This window comes from Hyperolius riggenbachi, chromosome 3, assembly GCF_040937935.1.
Source record: "Hyperolius riggenbachi isolate aHypRig1 chromosome 3, aHypRig1.pri, whole genome shotgun sequence".
NCBI classification, from domain to species: domain Eukaryota; kingdom Metazoa; phylum Chordata; class Amphibia; order Anura; family Hyperoliidae; genus Hyperolius; species Hyperolius riggenbachi.
The window spans coordinates 351119738-351140507 of record NC_090648.1 but is presented as its reverse complement, the minus strand read 5'-3'; the positions used below and the strand labels follow the sequence as shown (position 1 = coordinate 351140507).

General features: G+C 42.7%; 1 protein-coding gene across 2 annotated transcripts in view; it reads left to right on the top strand.

Annotated features, from left to right (window-relative positions):
• The window catches only part of LOC137561516 (lateral signaling target protein 2 homolog), an 87789-nt gene extending 71849 nt beyond the window's left edge, over positions 1-15940 (top strand). For both annotated transcript variants that reach the window (XM_068272825.1, XM_068272824.1), the window contains 5 exons: positions 1493-1572; positions 3360-3461; positions 9585-9665; positions 11304-11407; positions 12725-15940. In XM_068272825.1, coding sequence (XP_068128926.1) covers positions 1493-1572; positions 3360-3461; positions 9585-9665; positions 11304-11407; positions 12725-12871 — 514 coding nt within the window. In that variant the 3' untranslated portion in view covers positions 12872-15940. The remainder of the gene's footprint in view (positions 1-1492; positions 1573-3359; positions 3462-9584; positions 9666-11303; positions 11408-12724) is intronic.
• The last annotated feature ends 4830 nt before the right edge of the window (positions 15941-20770 follow it).

Below are 20770 nucleotides of genomic sequence, written 5' to 3'. Positions count from 1 at the left end.
AGTTTTATTCATGTTATTTTCACTACAGTTCATCTTTAAGTAACCACTACTTTACTTTATGTTCTTAGTTCCTATTTATTAACTGTTCCTAGTTTTAATGCTTGTGTGCGATCTGTCAGCCTGTCAGTGAAACCAGTCTAGATTATACTCTTGCTCATTTTTTAAATCCAAATTTGTCTACAGGAATATCATCTGGCAGATTCTCCTTGTGGCAACTAAATGTAATTCCCTGATGGAAAGACGAAAAAGAAAATTCTTACATTTTCCTCTCTGTCTCATTGGGAACCATAGATACAAAGTCCTTTACCTTGAGGTGAGAGGGATATGGAGGCTGAGATATTTATTTCCTTTTAAACAATACGCATTGCCTGGCTGTTCTGCTTATCTTCTGCCTCTAATACATTTAACCATAGACCCTGAGCAAGCTTGCAGATCAGGTGATCTGACTGAAGCCTGCATGGATTAGTCACATGCTTATTTCAGGTGAAATCAGATATTACTACAGCCAAATAGATCAGCAGGACTGCCAGGCAGATTATATTGTTTACAAGGAAATACATATGGCAGTCACCATATACTGTACCTCTCACTTCAGGGCCCCTTTTTATCCTCCCAGGTTTTCTTGCCTCATTGCAAGTAGGTGTCAGTTATGGCCCAGAGAGCTTTAGTCTCCCCATGGGACAAATATGGATTTATGGGCCTTGGATTCTGCTGAAATACCCCAGGTGAATAAACAGTTAAAATGGCATTCATTATGAGATTGCAAGAATTGTAGCCATAGAGGTATACAGAGTTGTGGTAATTGATGGACTGCTTGAACTATAATGTAGACCCTTCTGATAATATCAGGGACTACATCAGTGGCCTTTTGTATTTACCAAGTTGACATCCTCTGATCCTCAGAGTAGTTAGGAATATTAAAGCAGATCCAAGATGAAAAACTATAACCAGTAACTTGTCTATATATCTTATCTGAAGTTTTAGATAGTTTACACAGCAAATCTAGCTGCAAACACCTTCAACAGTATATGATTATTTCTTCCTTTGATACAATGAGAGCAGACTTATTTTGCTTGTCATTACACAAGCAAGCTACTCTGTATCTCCACCCCTCAGCCTGTGAAAACTCCACTCCCCTCTCCTCCTCCCCTCTCTGGCCCCAGCCTCTGAAATCTCTTGCTAGTAACACATCTGCCTCCTCTGGCCCAGACTGAGCTCCCATAAGCCCTTGCTACATGGATCTCAGAATGCCTAGATGCTGGAGGAGCTGTGGGCAAGGCTTGTTTAGTTTATATGGAATTAGAGTATTAAAACAAAAAAAGTGTTTGGCTTGAGGAATGCCCTATAAACTATATGTAAGTGGTACAATTATGCAATGAGTAAAAGTTTATCTCTGATCCACTTTAATATTTATTAAAGACGCTTGTAAACATAATATCATGATTTTGTACCTTACCTACTGCGTCTTACAACACCCATTGGCTTTGTCTAGGAGATCCAGGTTCCAGGATGTGCGGTCCCGTTATCGCAGTGACAGTGACATGTTGCACCGCCTCTTTGTTTGCATTGCTGGTAAGTACAAATCATTGGGCTCAATTCTGGTAGCTATGCGAGGTGAAGTAAATAGTAGTCGGGAAAATAACTAATTCGTTATTTTTTTTTTCTTTGTTTAATTCTGATACATTTTCTCGCCTCTGGATGATGTTTGTTAAATTACAGACAGAGGGAGGAAACATGCGGTATCTGAGTGGGTAATCATGAGGTATTTTCCTGACTGCTATGCTTGTGAGGCTTATGGGAGTGGATTTTTTTATGTTTTGTTTAATATCCCTCCCTCCCGCTCCCCCACCCCCCACACTCCCATACATGCCCTCCCGACCCCGTACACTATTCATTTTAAACCGCTGAAAGCGCTCAGACCCCCCTACACACACACACACACACACACACACACACACACACACACACACACACACACACACACACACACACACACACTCACCGTTGTGCAAAGCTCACAACTGTCCCTCTTTCGGAGGCACAGTCCCTCTTTGGGAGGCCTGTCCCTCTGTCCTCCTCATTTGTCCCTCTTTCAGGACGTTGTCCCTCTTTCTATGTAAATATATGTAGTGCTCTACAAAAAAATGTATTTTATTGACTCTAAACTTTATTCCCATCCTTTAAATTGATATTTTACTAATTTTAAAATGTTAATATGAAGGAAAATTAACCAGGATAGAAAAGACCAGTGTGGTTTGAATTATAAAACCTATTTTTCTTATAAAATTTTTATGGTATGCGTGACTAGGGGTGTTATGGGGCGTGGTTAGGGGTGTGACAGGGGCGTAGCTTAAGTGTCACTCTTTCTCATCTCAAAAAGTTGGGAGGTATGCCGTTGTGGCTCTCTCCAGCGTTGATCGCAAATCTTCCTCCTCCTCTGTACAGCTCCGGGCTACTGCTCACCGTACCAGGGACGCGGCTTGATGACGTCATGTACGAAGGAGGAGGAGGGTGCGCCATCACCGCTGGAGACAGCCACAACGGTGATTAGTACTACGGATGCACATATCACAGCTCCGCAGGGGGATCAAGTGACGGGGGCGACAGCAGAGCGATCGGGAGGGAGTTAAGGGGAGTTCAGAGAACGTTTTTATTAATTTACCTAAAATAAGATCAGACATGTCTGAAACCATCTATATGCCAAAAAATCTCATGGTGTATTCCCAGCATTAGTCACAGAACTGCATTTACCGTGTGGTAGAGGTAGGTCTAATTATGGGAGGTAAAAGACATGCAAAAATGCACCTTATTTCACTTCAGATTTCAAGTGTGAGGTATTTTATCACAAAATACCACACATTTTTAGTTGAAAATTACCTCATGAAAATTACATGAGGTAAAACTTTACTTACACTACCAGAATTCAAAAGTTGATTTACCTCCATGAGGTAATTATCTAAACGCTACCATTTAGCCCATTTATCTTATCACCGTCTTTTACAGAAGCCAACTTCAACCTGTTTCCCTAACCAACATTTGGGTCTCATTCATTTTGTTTAAAGGACAACTAACCTGAAAGGGATATGGAGGCTGCCATATTTTTTCCTTTAAACCATGCATATTGCCTGGCTGTCCTACTGATCCTCTGCCTCTATTACTTTTTACTCATAGATCTTGAACAAGCATGCAGATTCGACATTTGACTTAAATATGACTGTATTTCTAGTGTTGTTTATAAGGAAATAAATATGGCAGCCTCCATAAGCCTCTCAGGTCAGTTGTCCTTTAAGGAGGCTCACATTGTTTCTATTCTGTTTGTAGCTCTTGGCCCAGCCTGACTGCAATGCTTTTTCTCACAGGTGTTGCTGACCAGCTACAGACAAACTTTGCAAGCGACTTGCGTGTCATTCTGAAAACTGTGTTTGAAGCTGTGAGTTCCAGGCAACAGCATGATGCAGAAAGTAAGTTGCTATCCACTCTATATGTTTGTTTTCAGATGCTAGTTGGTAAAGTAACTTCACATTATATGTAGTGTATTTGTCTTCATTACTTTATGAAAATTACTTACGACAAATGAGTTTAAAAAATGTTAAAGGGACACTTAATCCAGGAATAAAAAAAAATCAGTTTTACTTTCCTTGGGCTTCTATCAGCCCCCTGCAGCCGTCCCGTGCCCTCGCAGTCACTCATGGAGCCTCTGGTCCCCCGCCGCCAGCTAGTTTTGTTTTCGCTGACAGGCTTGGCCAAGCTTTTTTTTTTCTTTTCATTCCCATTCTCAATAGCGTCCTGCGCCTGTTCAGGACGCTACTGAGGACGGGGACATGAAAAAGGTTACGCATGACCAGGCCTGCCCAGGCCCAGAAAGCCCGCTGACTCCGTCAGCGAAAACAAAACTAGCTGGTGGCGGGGAACCGGAGGCTCTGCGAGTGACTGCCAGGGCACGGGGCAACTGCAGGGGGCTAGTAGAAACCCCAGACAATTAAAACTGTTTTATTCCTGGCTTAAGTGTCCCTTTAAGGGAGGATACTATTTTGGAGAGTAGAATAGATCTGTAGATAAAATAGTCGAGGAATTGGTATAGTAATTGTGGTGTCAGTTGGGCAGCACAGCTTGGTAAGCAGAAAAGGCTTACTTTACTTTCACTGTGACTTTTACCCAGTCAAAAATAATCCTTTGTCTGCGATCTGAACAGGGATCCTTGTAGTCACCAGATTGTGGCACCAAAGTTTCCCTGCTTTGCTGCAAATTGCAGCTTTTATAATGGGCGCCTATGGCAGCGCCCTTTTTCCGCAAGGGCTGCTGCACCCTTTTTTTCCCTGTTTCGCCGTGATGGAGGTAAAACTATTGGACAGGAAAATGAAATAACCAATGTTGAATGATATCTACCCTGGTTTTCAGGCATAGATAGGGGATACAAATACACAATGAATCAGGTTGAAGTCATGGCTGGGTTCACGCTGACAGTGTTCAGGCAGGGGTGACAGGAATAGGAAATAAAGTAACAGGTTTTAGAATTCCTTCAGCTATGCATGGTAAAGGTTTTAGACAGGTTGAGCGCTACCATAGACTGTAATGTGAATTACAGCTGTAGCTGTGCTTAGGGGGTAATTTGGATGCTGTCAAAAGATGGAGCCCAAATTACAAAAAAAACAGTGCAGTTCAGCTGCAATAGCTGGCAGCCAATTGCATCTTACCCCTCCATGGTGGCCTGGAGGGGAAATGGTAATCTACGCCACTGGGAAATTTTGCAATAGCAGGGTGAGATGTTTTTCAGCTTCACCCTGCACCCAAATTTCCCAGCGCCCTTTTTACATGTATGCGGTAAAAGTGGGTATTGCTCTATGCACTATCCATCTTTACAAAGCAACATGAGGTGTCCGTATTATGAGATCCATTGGCTCAGCATAGGGTAATCAGGAAAAGAAGCAGTGAACATCATTTCTCTGAATAGTTATCCTTTATGGTTTATTGTTGACCTTCTGAGCACCTGCTGTGTCAGAGAACACATTGTACAGATGAGTAGAAACTCTTCATTACTGAAGCAGCCAGACACAGCATGGATCTATCCTCGCCTCTCTCGCTGCATTTACTGGCAGAGATGCATTCTAACCAAGCCATGGGACAGATATTCTAGCTGCTATTACTGACTATATTAAAGAAACAAATGCTAGTTTATTACGTGTATGCAGTTACAGGCACATAACATCTTCTGCATTCCCCTTCCAGGTCGGTGATTTAGAGAGCACTAGTCAAAGAACCAGCATGACAGCATGACAACTGGGAATTTTAGATCAGCATTGGCAGCCTCTGTACCCAAAATGCACCTTTCATGAAAGAAATACAGAGTAAAACCTAACAATGTCGTCTCTGCCACTAGACTGTTGCAGCCATTACTGTTTTATCTCACAATGTACCTTTTCATAGGGATTTTGAGTGTTCCAGGAGTGGCTCCACTGCAGAACCATCAAACCTCCAGCACTGTCACATTTACAGTCTTTCACAAAGGAATATGTTGCTATTGACTAGCTTTAAATTGTATTCTGCACGAGATTGTTTCTATTGATAGTCAGTGGGACCACAGACGACGAGAAATGGCAGCAGCTGTGACCGTACTGAAGCTTTTACGTTTTGCAGTCTTTAGAACTCTGCAATCACATTTTTTTAAAATTTTTATTTAAAGAGACTCTGTACAGGAATCAAGAGGCCGGCACCATCTATTTTTCTGCTCTTTTATTGCTTAAAAGCATAAATATATTCCAGCAGTAGATGCAACGTTTCAAGGCTGCACGCCTCTTTATCAAGCTTGGCTGGGTATACAAATAACATAGTAAACATGCCCAGTATTTATACAAGTCATGGATGGCAGCAGCCAATAGCATTCAAACATACTCACACCAATCATAATAGTCCTGTACTTGCGGACCTGATGGGGAACTTCATTGCTGCTCGCCTGATAGGACATAACATGCTGGAGCCTCCCATCTGGTGTGTCCGTCCAGGTCAACGGCTCGGTAACCTCCTTTGTCCGCCCCTTACTGCACGGGCGCCACCTCCTCCGCAGACTGCGGACCTGATGGAAGCCCTGCATGACGACACGCATTGGGCGGCGCCAAGTCGCGCCGCCGTAGCGTGCAGAGGCGGAAACAGTGGGGACGTCTTCGGCTTAACGCCGACTGACGTCACCAGATGGTATCTAGGAGGCCCGGGCCGCCGACCAATCAGGGCACATCCCTACACATGCGGCCTGGGAGTCGCATACAATATGCGTACCCACACTGTCTGTTTACAAAATAGAGACACGCATGGCCATTCTACATATATACATATTACTACAGCCTTCCCATGTGGTACGATAATATCAGAGGCAAAAACCAAATATAGTAGGGGCGGGCAGGGACATCCCATTACTCCAGTGCTATACGTGTGCCCAAAAATCCATAAGCGGTTGGATAATCCCCCAGGGCGCCCGATAGTGGCAGGAGTTGAGTCTGTGTTCTCTCCTGTGGCCAAATATCTGGATCAGATTTTGAGGCCCTATGTGGCAGGACTTAAGTCCTATTTACGAGATACTCAAATGTTCTTGAATATTGTTCGCAATATGGAACCTTTGCAGGGTGTCTGTTTGTTGGTAACTTTGGATGTTGAGAGCCTCTACACCTCCATCCCACATGATGGGGGTGTAGAGGCTGTACATTATATGCTTGAGACAGCATCAGATTTCACCGGTCCACAGATTAAGTTCATTTGTGATTTATTAAGAATCGTTCTGCAGTTTAACTACTTTCGTTTTGATGAGAGTTTCTATCTACAGGTCAGGGGTACAGCTATGGGGTCGAATGTGGCCCCGTCCTACGCAAACATCTTCATGGGGGTATACGAGGAAATGTACGTGTACACCTCTGAATTATTTAAGAAATACGCCAAGCAGTGGCATAGATATATTGATGATGTTTTTTGCGTGTGGGCGGGGCCACATTCGACCCTCGTGGAATTTATTGATGAGTTGATGGGCAGGTGCCCACATATTCGACTTACCATTCACTCTTCTGAGCAGGAGGTTAGTTTTTTGGATACATTGGTGTTTCGACGTGAGGATAGATTATGTACTGACCTCTATGTCAAGCCCACGGATGTTAACTCCCTTCTCCATTATGGGAGTTTCCATCCGAGGGCTACTAGAGGTGCAGTCCCGATTAGCCAATTTCAGAGGATACAGCACATTGTCGAGGATGAGGAAGTGCGGGGGAGGAGACTTGACGAGATGCAATGTAAATTTGAAAATCGTGGATATCCTACAGATATCCTTCATAAAGCACGCACTAGAGCCTTAGGACTGCACGAGGGACAGAGAAGTAGACAACAGGTACATAACCGCATCCCGTTTGTTACTAAATACAATACACATAGTCAAGGTATTACCAAGATTATAAAAAGATACTGGCATTTGTTGTCAGACAGCTTTCCTGACATTGAGCACTTTAGGAACCCCCCTCTCATATCATATAAAAGACCACCCACGCTTAGAGATCGTTTGGTGCATGCTGACCTCAATATGGAGGTTGGAACGACACGCACCAATAGAAAGGGGACATTCCCCTGTCTAAATTGTGTACACTGCAGCTCTGTAATCAAGGGTCCTTTCCTATTACACCCTCACCAGGGTACAAAAATCGCTATTAGGGGGTGGCATACATGTGACTCAGACTATGTGGTGTATGCCTTAAAATGCCCTTGTGGCTTATTATATATTGGACAGACCACCCAAAAACTAAAGAAGCGACTATCATCCCATAAACACGCCATCAGAGAACGACTAGTAGATCAGGCAGTGGCATATCACTTTGTACACACAGGACATCACGTTAGTCGATTGAGATTTATGGTTTTGGAACAGGTGGCTCCATTGAGGAGAGGAGGTGACCGCCTAAGGAAATTGCTCTGGAGGGAGGCCTATTGGATTAAAAGGCTGGACACAATGGAGCCGAGGGGGCTCAACAGAGAACTTGATCTGTTGCCCTTTTTATAGGTTGCTCCATTGTGCCCAGCCTTTATACATAATCGATATATGTGTATATATGACTGAGAAGTATATATGTCTCTACATTTAAATTGTAGATTGATGGGGTCTAATACTCCCAGTACTCTCAATATATTGGGGGTATACAACATCTATAGAATGGTGGCTATTGTGGTATCTGGTTGTCTATTCTCTGTCTCTATTATTTTATATTATTTTATTTATTTATTTTATTTTTTTCTCCCCATATCTCTATATTTTTATTTATTTCACTTTTTTATTTATTTATTTTTATTTTCAGTTCCATTAGTTACCTGTACTTTGGTCTTGCTGCCCGCCCCTACTATATTTGGTTTTTGCCTCTGATATTATCGTACCACATGGGAAGGCTGTAGTAATATGTATATATGTAGAATGGCCATGCGTGTCTCTATTTTGTAAACAGACAGTGTGGGTACGCATATTGTATGCGACTCCCAGGCCGCATGTGTAGGGATGTGCCCTGATTGGTCGGCGGCCCGGGCCTCCTAGATACCATCTGGTGACGTCAGTCGGCGTTAAGCCGAAGACGTCCCCACTGTTTCCGCCTCTGCACGCTACGGCGGCGCGACTTGGCGCCGCCCAATGCGTGTCGTCATGCAGGGCTTCCATCAGGTCCGCAGTCTGCGGAGGAGGTGGCGCCCGTGCAGTAAGGGGCGGACAAAGGAGGTTACCGAGCCGTTGACCTGGACGGACACACCAGATGGGAGGCTCCAGCATGTTATGTCCTATCAGGCGAGCAGCAATGAAGTTCCCCATCAGGTCCGCAAGTACAGGACTATTATGATTGGTGTGAGTATGTTTGAATGCTATTGGCTGCTGCCATCCATGACTTGTATAAATACTGGGCATGTTTACTATGTTATTTGTATACCCAGCCAAGCTTGATAAAGAGGCGTGCAGCCTTGAAACGTTGCATCTACTGCTGGAATATATTTATGCTTTTAAGCAATAAAAGAGCAGAAAAATAGATGGTGCCGGCCTCTTGATTCCTGTACTGCTGATTGACCCGGAGTGCTGCTGGGTCGTTGGCCGGGCACGTCGACTTGGAGTTACTGATAGAGTGTGCAGTCACACAAGGATCACTATTTAAAGAGACTCTGTAACATGTATACAAAAAGGGCTGGCACCACAGAATTCAAAATAAGCTCTTTATTGAAATGGTATGCGTTTTATTGTACAAGTCGGACAGTACAGATTCTCTTTAAGAAACGTACACCCGGATAGAAATGATTGACTGTACAGTCTAATAATGAGTTTACCCTGGCAGACAGTACTTTGCTTAACATATTAACAGATTTCCATCTTTTGTGCTATGATAGTGCAACAGTATCTAGCTTCACAATATCTTGGAATGATAAAAGGTGGCTTTTGAAAAATCCAGATTTCTTGGAAATCCCTGTGCTGCGCTGCAGGAGTCAGTTGTGTAGCTTAGTATTTTATACAGACGCGGGGATGCTCTTATGACTGTTGCATTATTCGAGGAGCGAGCAGAACATTGACCTAGATTCCACGCTTGTTTTTCTAGGAACGACGGAAGACACCTCCCGCTTGCCAGACTGTTCAGTTTGTCAGATCCTAGAGCAACAGACCAGCAGAGCTCTTCTCGGTATGTCTTATAACAGTAAACAAGATATTCTATGGGCTCTTAGGGCTCGTTCACACTAGAGGCGCTTTTTCACTTTTGTAAGTGCTGGCGATTTTCCACAATCGCCCTGAAAGTGCTTACACCATGCTTTCCTATGCGCTAGTTCAGATTGGGGCGTTTGTTCCCTTTCCATTTAGAAAAGCGCTACATGGACCATTTTGGGGGGAGGGGGGGGGGTTGCTTTAATGGAAGGTATAGGAAAAGTGCAAAATGCTCACAAATTGCTTTATCTGGCGATTGCGTTTGCGCTTTTATGAATAAATACATTGTATTTATTCATTTCTAGATGAAAGCATTAACTTCTTGACTGACGTCAGGTAGTAAAAAAAATGGAATCGCTCTGCAAGAGTGCTTACCAAAAACGACCAACGCACAGAAATCGCCGGGATTTGCAAAAAACGAAGCCTCAAAAATGCCCAACGCGAACGCTAACTCGATCGGAACGCAATGTGAACAAGGCCTAAAGTATACAGGAATGGTGAATGCATTCATAAAAGGTTTGCCAGTATACTGTATATGTGTCTGAAGTAAGGAATAACTTGTAAATCATATTTTACATATGGCCTGTATGTTTCATGTAAGGCTTTGGGTCCACTATGAGAGCTTTGCAGGAAATAGCAGAAAGCACCCACGATTTCCCGAATTGTGGAAGTGCCACTATTTCAACGTGATTCCCCAAGCAATCGTGATTTGCCTCTGCAGCCATTGATGTGATCACTCCGGGATTGCTCCCAAAATGCTGCATGCAGATATTTGTGATCGCTCCGCTATCACAATGCTGCGAGTGGAGCTACCCCCATAGGATTCCACTGTTGTAGTGCTCTGCTGATTGCCGCGATCTACAGGCGCTGCAGAATTGCTCCCAGTGGGTCCTCGGCCTCACTGTGATCCCAAATAAGTGGAATTGATGTATTGCCTCTGAGTCAGAAAGTGGGAGCCTTGGTCATTCAACTTACAAGCAAGGCTGGATTTATACTTTGTGCCCCTAGGCCAAGTATGTTGTGGCTCCCCTTCCATGTGCAGCCCCCTCTTCCATGTGTATCATCCATGTACTGTAGCGCCTCTCTTTCACAAACAGATTCTTTGGGCATTATTTTCCCCTTTTCATGTGTTGCTCCCAATTTTCAGCCTTCTCTTTCATATGTAACGACCCCTCTTTCATGTTCAGGTGCCCCCATGGGTTGCAGCTGCCCAAGGCCTGGGAAATGCGGCCCTGCTTACAAGTAAACTGTGATTATAGATATAGGTACATGTAGTTGTTAGCCTCAGTGTTCCTTCATAATTTCTGCTACCCTCCCCATTCTGGGCTGGAGTTTGCCGGCCCCCTCATGGGTATTGCTCCGCTAGCTAAATGTTATAACATATTTTTTGTATTCCCATGTCTCTTCTTTATCTGGTTTGACTATTGATGGTTGTACATTAAGGATAACCAGTTTATTATATGTATACCTTGTGCCAGATGCTTATTTGGTTTATTTTAAAAATTCTTCTGCTTGCGGCATTCCTGGCCACATCTCGAAATATGACATTTCTCAGACTGCAGCTCTACGAGTTCAGATCTATACTAATTGCACCCATGTTTACTTTTATTTATTCCAGTAACTCCAGAATGGATTCCAGACAGCGCCAGTACCCAGTGCATGAGCTGCTATGCAACCTTTACACTTTTACGAAGGCGGCATCACTGTCGTAGCTGTGGAAAGGTAAATCCTTGTTTTGTGATTTCCATGTTTATATAATTCTTCAGCTGGAGACCAGAGTTTACATTAAATTGTAAGTGCAGTGGGAGAACACGTTAACTAAATTGCCTTAAAATGGGACCCTGATCAATTGTGCAGTTTAGTTGCATTATTAGGACACCATTTTAAGATCTGAAAGACAAAGAAGCACCCCAGTGGCGATGTGTTGAAGCTGAGTTTACCTTCTAATGATCACAGGCTAGAATTAGGGTAATAACGATTTAACACTGCGTGACACGTTTCGCTGGTCAAATCGGGCTTCTTCAGGTGCAATCTCTATTAGAATGTAGAACTGCTATATGAAGATGCCAGCACAGTATGAAGTGCAGAGTGTCTGCTGAACCAGCTTGTATACACCTGATCCCACTATTCTGGTTGTTTCCAAGCCTTATCTGTATTGTGCTGTTCCCCTTCTCCCTCTTCTCAGTCTTGCACCTAATGTTTTTGGCTTAATATCTTCATTGATGATGCAAAACACTGTAAAATGTATCTTAGCTTCTTTCTGCCACTGCAGTATTTCCTATAGTAAGTAGAGTGCCACTGGGGCTGTTCCCTAAGGAACTCCTGAACAGGAAGAAAAACTTCCTTCACAGCTTATTGTTGGAAGAATGTCTGTGGTGTGAAGGTTAGCTGGTGATTCAAAGAGCTCTAATGCAACATGCTAGTGGAGAGATTGATTTGTTTTACTTTACTTTACATCTTGGTTTGGCTTATGGTGTAACAAAGGGAGAGTGACCTAGCCCAACAGGACTAGTAATAATCACAGGGAAAGCGAGGCCATATGTCACTGACCGTTATAATGTCCTATCCTTCCTGGTATGCTGCAAGACCAATAATTAGAGGAGGAGTAAAAGGCACTGGTTGAGCAGAAGTTTTAACGTCTGTGCTCTCGTTGGGAAGTATTCACGTCATTTCCTGTTTCCCACATCCCTTTTTCCTGATCTACAACTAATTGATGATGCTTATTATGCCAACCAACAAAACATTCTGAGTTAAAAACAGCCATCTAGGGTACTCTCTGTCATGGAGCAATCAGTTCAGTCATGTGGCTTAAATCTGAGTGACTTGCTCTAGGAGTAGAATGCAAGGTCCAATAGAAATGGCCAATCAGGTGAGGACATCTTTGGAAACCCCTTACAAGCAGAATGGCAAACTGCGTCTACTGAAAGTATGAAGTTATCGATAGACTAGATGCAGAAAATATGTGAAGCAGTTATAGCGTTGTTAAGACTTAACCGTGTGTAGATTTTAATGCTTTCTTTGCTTGTCTTCTCTTTGCAGATATTCTGCTCCCGGTGCTCAAGCTATTCATCTTCTCTGCCTCATGTTCACAACTCACAACCTGTTCGAGTTTGTTCTCACTGCTACCATGTGCACTGCAGTCCTCAGGATCGAGTCACACAAGATGCAGCCCAGCATCTACCCTGATGCTGGTGGAGAGGGTGCAAGATAGTGGTGTCAAACGCATTTCAATATCGCCCTCCTCTTATATACTGTGACCCTCTGTGTGGTCCTAGTACAGTGTAAATGTACAGCACACAGAGGGAATTGTTTCAAAGTGCCATACTATATCCTACATTGTAGGGTAATACTGCTGCAACACAACAGGCCCTATTTGCTAAGGCTCCTTGGAGTCAGAGATCATTGAGGAACATAAGCTTTCTTGCAAACCTGGCATGTATTTACTAGGTGACAACAATTTTATAATTCAGTTTGATGAAACGTTTTAGAGGTTATTGAAAGAAAGTCTATGAATCAGCACATGTGGGGTTGTAGTCACTCAAATGCACGCAGTTGCTAATATACTACTCACTCAGCAGTCCTGGCTATAATTTGACATGACCCAATCAGGAACTGCAGACTGTTGCTATTTATTATGCAGTTTTCAATAAATTCCGGGCAAGCTTGCTTGTGTTCGTCAAAGTCCTCATCCCTGGAAGGATTGTAGCAAATTGGGTCCAATGCTCTAAGCATGCTGAGACACATTTTAAGATTCTACTGCTTTAATATGTGCAGTTTTATAATATGTGAAATGCTTTTACCTATTTATTATGTCTTTTTTTTCCCCTTTGTGTTTGTTTTCAGTCTGAATGATGTAAGACCAATGTTGATCCAAGGTTTTTCTTTGTTTTCATTGGTGGAGCTATGAACAGAGATTATCAATGAGATAGAAATGTTACGAGTTTGCATACAAACTAGTTGAAACTAAAGCTGGCCACTAATGGTCCAATTTCTTTCGAAAAATCGTTAGAGCAATCAGTAATTCTGATTGGAAGTGAAAGATTGTAATACGTCGTTCACTACACCATCAACGAGCCAATCTTTGCTTCCTATCTATCAGAACCAACAAGAAAATCCAAATTTTGGTTCTACGAAAATTTGTTCGGACGACTTTTTTTTTTTTTTCACTAGTTCATAATCGATTGTGTCCACCAATGGAGATAATTTACAACCAATCCGATCAGAATTTCTGATCGCTCGAACGATTTTTCGCTAGAAATTGGACCGTTAGTGGCCACCTTAAGGCAGTCAACCTTGGTAGTGGCTGAGGTTTTTTGGCTCACTTGCAGTCTATTTGCATTCAAACTCGTAATAGTTGCATGTCATTGATGATACAGCCAATTTGACACATATCTGTAAAAATCTCAGGATCTTTATTACATTCATTTATAGAGCTAAAAACCTTAACTGATCCAGGGTAAATAACAAAGAACCTCAGTTTTACAGTAGAAAGACAAAGGATTGCTACAGCTACAGTCTCAGCTGAGATAGCAACTGATCAGGTTCTCTCTTTTATGTTGCTCAATGCAGTTAATATTGTTTAAGGTGGACCTATGCCTAGTGTGCCTGAATAGATTACATTCATGTCAGGATATACACCAATAATATTTCCATCAGCAGTCTTTTTTTTCCCAGTTGATGGTGAGGGGTGTCATCTGTAACATGTAGAGTATACATTTAGTCAAGGAGCATCTGCATTTTTCTGCATGAAAAATTGCATTACAGCTGTAAACCAGCATTAGTCAATGGGTTGATTCACACTTTGAATTTGAACTTTGCACGCATGAAACAAAAACGTACTTCTTACCACATCATATTGCACATCATGTGCGGTTTCACATTGACAATAATTAGCTACTATGGCATAAAGCACGCCATTAAACACAAACAAACATGCATAGTGTCTAAAAATCGCGTGCGGAAAACGGTGTTCGTTTTCCATGCTGACAACCTTGAGATGCTAAATGTGGTGGAATCTCGAAGCTTTTGGCCATAAAGCCACATGAACCTGCTTCATGTGCAGTCACTTGCCTGGAGTACGTTGAGCGAGATCTTTCAAATGACAGGTTAGTTTTAGGCTACTTGCACACAAAGACGTTGCATTAGGTGCTACGTTAAGGTCGCATAACGTGCACCTAACGCAAGGCCTGGTGCTCTTCGATGTGGACGTCTGAGCGTTGTGCAGCTCACTCTGGCGTCCGTGATCCCGTGATGCGTACTCTTGGACGCATGCGGCATCACGTGGTCCCGCACAGAGCGGCCGCTCCAGGAAGTAAACACTGCACGTCACAACGTGCAGTGAATATTAATTAGCCATGTGCCTGGCCGCTCTCCGCTCCTCCCCAACCTGACTGAGCATGTGCAAACAGTCTAACGCGGTTTAAGCCACTGTAATGCCGTAGCATGCTGCAATTTCGGGAGAACGTGCAGCGTTACATGTAACGCAACGTAGGCAGTGTGAACAGCCCACTTGTGTTACATTGCTGGGCGTTGGGGGAGCGTTACAGGCTGCGCTAACGTGCGCCTGTAACATCCCTGTGTGTAAGCAGCCTTAAAGTAAACTTGACAAAGCCAGCACGGTAAAACAATATACTTACTATGTTGAGTATGGCACCTCCCCCTCAGTGTGATGCTAAGATTATGACCCAGTTTGCAAATTTTTGCAGTTCCATTTGTTTTTGTTTTTTTTCCCCAATTTTATATAGGCACAGGTTTTTGTAATTTTCAATACAGTTAGTCTCCATGAGCCTATCCTACAAACGCATTATGCTATTTTAACAACAAAATAACATGCTGTTTGTGTACTGAACTAGCATATTAACATAAGTTTACATAATGTATACTCAGATTTTAAAGGAATAGTTTTTTTGTAATAATTTTTTCTTACATCGTTTTGCTTGAATGTTGCTTGTTTGAGCCTTGTGCACTGTACTAATTTGTGTTAACCAATACTGTTTACCTTTTCTGCCCCCGCCATGCCTTGGTCAGAGGGACAGTTTAGCTAGTGACTATCTACTGATTTTAACCTGGTATAAAAACTATACTTCCAGATTCTGAACGTGTATTTTAAAAAGGAGCAATGTGCTCACCTTTTATAGTATAATAATAGACTGAGAGTTGGCCTTTTTTATTACAGTAAGATATATATATATTTTTAAAACTGTTCTCAGAGTATTTTTTTTTTTTTTTGTGAAATTTGAACTAAATTTTTATCTCTCAGGGTTTACGGCATATATAAACTGTCAAACATCTGAAATAAAATATACTTTTTATAAATAAATGCAAAAACAACCTTCTAGTGCAATACAAAAATGTATCATTTTCTTTTTTTGTTAAAGTTATGTGTTTGTGTGATGTTTCCAGTAATGGACTATTAGAGATGACCCTAAGAAGATTCAGTATTTGGTGGAACTTTAAGGACCGGTTCACACTGGTGTTAAAAGCCGGTCTGTTCCCGGATGGGAACGGATTCAAATCGATCCAATGTTAACCTAAGGATCCGTTCACATCCGTCCATTCAAACGGATCCGTCTCACGCTATCCGCTGAAAGGAACGCAAGTTTCCTGTTGCACCAATTTTTCCAGACCGCTGAGCTCAGCGGAACGGAAGCTCTAGCACTGCATTGGGGCAATGAGAACATGGAACGTTTCTTCACACTAGTGAAGAAATGGACTGTTCAAACCTGCAAAATTCACTTTGGGGGTTGGAAAACGGAACGGAAGCATTGGAAAGGCAACGGAGTGAAAACGGATCCGATCGACAGTGATCAGATCCATTTTCATAGACCTGTTTGCCACTCTAACGCAAGTGTGAACGGGGCCTAAGTGTGTTGTTCACTGATGAGTTTATATTTTGCTTTGAGTTTAGATTTTACAGTTTGCAATTGTTTAAAGTAAACCTGTCACAAACAGGCATTCATAACACAATTTCCACATTAACAGCTCCCTCAATAAAGACTTCCTGCTTGCTTAAATAGAAACCGTAACCAAGAATTCAGCTTCCTCCCAATCAGTAGCTGATACCCCCTTTCCCACAAGAAATCTTTTCCTTTTCTCAAACGGATCATCAGGGGGCTCTGTATGGCTGATATTGTGGTGAAACCCCTCCCACAGTGTGATGTCAGTGCTTCACAGCACTGAGGTACTGACATCACACTGTGGGAGCCTTGTTGCATTGTGGGAAATAACAGCTGTTTCCAACTGCCAAAAATGCAAGAAGCATCTCCTTCCAGGGACATCACCTGCCAGCAGTAAAAATGTCACCATGTGATAAATGTCAGAATGTAAATCCGGGAGTGGGAAAATTTTACAACGAGCAAACACTGACTAAATCATTTATACATAATTATTGTAAAAATGAAGCACTTTTTTTTATTACATTATTTTCATTAGAATTCCTCTTTAAAGAGACTCCGTAACAAAAATTGCATCCTGTTTTTTATCATCCTACAAGTTCCAAAGGCTATTCTAATGTGTTCTGGCTTACTGCAGCACGTTCTACTATCACCATCTCTGTAATAAATCAACTTATCTCTCTCTTGTCAGACTGTGTCTGGAAGGCTGCCAAGTTCTTCAGTGTTGTGGTTCTGTGATGCATCTCCCCCCTCCAGGCCCCTCTCTGCACACTGCCTGTGTATTATTTAGATTAGTGCAGCTTCTCTCTTCCCTCTTATCTTTTACAAGCTGGATAAATCCTCCTCTGAGCTGGCTGGGCTTTCACATACTGAGGAATTACATACAGGCAGAGCTGTCTGCACTCTGCAGGAAGAAACAGCCTGACACTTCAGTGGAAGATAGCTGCAGGGGGAAAGAAACACACAAATGATCTCTTGAGATTCAAAAGGAAGGCTGTATACAGCCTGCTTGTGTATGGATGTATTTTCTATATGTGGACATACTGTACATCAACCTACTTCCTGTTTTGGTGGCCATTTTGTTTGTTTATAAACAAACTTTTTAAAACTGTTTTTAACCACTTTTAATGCGGCGAGGAGCGGCGAAATTGTGACAGAGGGTAATAGGAGATGTCCCCTAACGCACCGGTATGTTTACTTTTGTGCGATTTTAACAATACAGATTCTCTTTAAGCCTGGTACTGACCATGCAATTTCCAGTCAGATCGACAGGTCAATCGATACTATCCGACAGATCCAATCAGGTTTCTGATCAATAAAGAAATGATTCAGAAAAAGGATCGGAAATCTGACGTGAAATTGCATGGTGTGCACTAGGCATTGGTGGTTGGTTTTTTTTTTTTACCATTTTTGAATCCAGACTGTATAACAAAAATGATTATCCTGATACCAATTTTCTTTGATTGTTGCACCACTCAATATTATGATGATTGTACTAGTATTCCCCGACTTACGAACAACCCGCCGATACGAACAGCCCAAGAATGGAAACAAGTAAATTAAAAAAAAAAGTTAAATCAATTTTAAAGAATTCAAAGAAAAAAATGTTTTTAACCACTTTGCATCCAGACCTTGTTTTCCCCTTCTGGACCAGAGCAGTTTTGACATTGTAGCTACGTCCCTATTTAAACAGCCATAACTTTATCCCTACTCACGACACCTAAATAATCTGGATATCTGTTTTTTTTTTTCATGATAAATTAGACTTTCAGGGGGGGATATTTTGTCCTGAGAATTTTTTTCTGTGCATTTTAGTGGGAAAAAAGAGGGAAAACCGTTAAAATTGCATTATTTCTCAGGTTTTCTGCTACAGTAGGTAAAAAACCTGCCATCAGTATTATGTCCCCCAAGTATAGATAGCCAGATGTGTGCCCAGTATCAGATCACCCCCCCCAGTATAGCCAGATGTGTGCCCAGTATCAGATCACCCCCCCAGTATAGCCAGATGTGCCCTCCAATATCAGCCTCCATTTTAGCCAGATGTGTTCCTGCATTTGCTACCCCCCGGATATTCGGCATCACAGGGCTGAGTGAAGAGCGGTGAATGGAGGCTGGAGCTGCAGCATGATCGCAGGAACCAGAAATTAATATATTACAATCATCACTAGGGCAGAAGGAGGCTCAAAGGAATACAGTGGAGGCAGAGGTGGCATAGAGAACACCGATGGCACAGGGGAACAAAGGGTACGCTAGAAGCATAGTGGAGCACACAGAAGGTACAGGGGGCAGAGATGACACAAGAACGGATTAATGTTGAGAATGAACCTACAGTCCCTATATCGTTTAACTGGGCACTACCTGTATATTGATGGGCTGGAGGGGGGGGGGGGGGGGGGGACTGCAGGTGTTAACAGTACATCTACTACATCAAACAGTGCAAACTTCCAGCAGTGTGATACATATTAGGGCAAGTTCCTGGTGAGATATAACAGAATACTGAGCAATGCAATCTGTATAAAACACCCAGAGGAAGGTCCAGAACTTCTGCACCAATTAGGCATTAGAAAGATCACTGAAAGGGCTTCCAAAGGTACCCATACACATAGATTTTTGCCCTATGTGGCAAACAGATCGATCCTTCTCTGATATAATTCTGATCAAAGAGGGATTGAGTCCCCTTACAGTGTATACACACATCCAATTTTGATTGGACAATCACTGACCAATTTTACTACCTCCATGTAGTATAAGGGTCAACAGATTTTGAATACTATGAACAGATTCTGTAGCTAAGCTCTTGTACTACTTGGAAGTGGTAAAATTGGCCAATCACTGACCAATCAAAATTGGATGTGTGTATCAGGTTTTATACACGGCACCCAGATTTGTAATAAATTTCACCATGAAAATTCTATTGAAAATCTATTGAACTGCACCAATGCACCATTTGATGCAGAGTTATGAACCGTCCTACTGCCACTTTCTCGCAGTGTCCTATTGGCAGAAATGTTTTTGGCCTGCTTGACTCCAAACATAGGAGTTTGTCATGGAGGGAATTTCATGATCATGAGAAGAGGAACTAGACTTGTCTCAAGCTTGGCTCAAGGAGTCTACAAATGGTTCAGCCAGGTCATCATCAGGACTTAAAGAGAACCCGAGGTGTGTTTAAAGAATGTTATCTGCATACAGAGGCTGAATCTGCCTTTACAGCCCAGCCTCTGTTGCTATCCCAAACCCTCCTAAGGTCCCCCTGCACTCTGCAATCCCTCATAAATCACAGCCACGCTGTGAGGCTGTGTTTACATCTGTAGTGTCAGTCTCAGCTGCTCCCCCGCCTCCTGCATAGCTCTGGTCCCTGACCCCGTCCCTTCCCTCCAATCAGCAGGGAGGGAAGGGATGCAGGCGGGGACCGGAGTTCTGCAGGAGGCGGGGAGAGCAGCAGACTGACACTATAGAGATAAACACAGCCAGCTCTGACAAGCTGTTTGTCAGCAGCGTGGCTGTGATTTATGAGGGATTGCAGAGTGCAGGGGGACCTTAGGGGGGGTTGGGATAGCAACAGAGGCTGGGCTGTATAGGCAGATCCAGCCTCTGTATGCAGATAATATTCTTCAAACCCACCTCGGGTTCTCTTTAAGTAGTGCTATGTTACATCATGCAATACTCTGGGGGTAAAGCCTGGTACACAGTTTCAGTTATGATTGACCAATCTTAAAACCTGCATGTAGTATAAGGTTATACGGACATAAATACTATGAGCACATTGTATAGGGAAATTCTCATACTACATGGAGGTGGTAAAATTGGTCAATGACTGGCCAATCATAATTGAAAATGTGTACCAGGCTTGAGGGGAGGTTTTTAGGCTGAATTATCTATGGAAGAGAAAAGCTTCTTGGTATGATAAACCTTTTCTCATTTTTCACTTCTATACCTATCTCTCTACTTCTTGCTAACTCTTTTACTTACCAGCAGAGGACCAAATCTATTACTAACATATTTACTTGGAAATGTGTTCCTTCTGTACAAGCAGTGGCGTAGCAATAGGGGTTGCAGAGGTAGCGACCGAATCGGGGCCCTTTTGTCAGAGAGGCCCCGAGGGGCCCTCCCTCAAGCACAATATTAGCTCTCTATTGGCCCTGTGCTGGTAATAATAACTTCTATACATGCTTTGACTAGTGGTATTCATTAA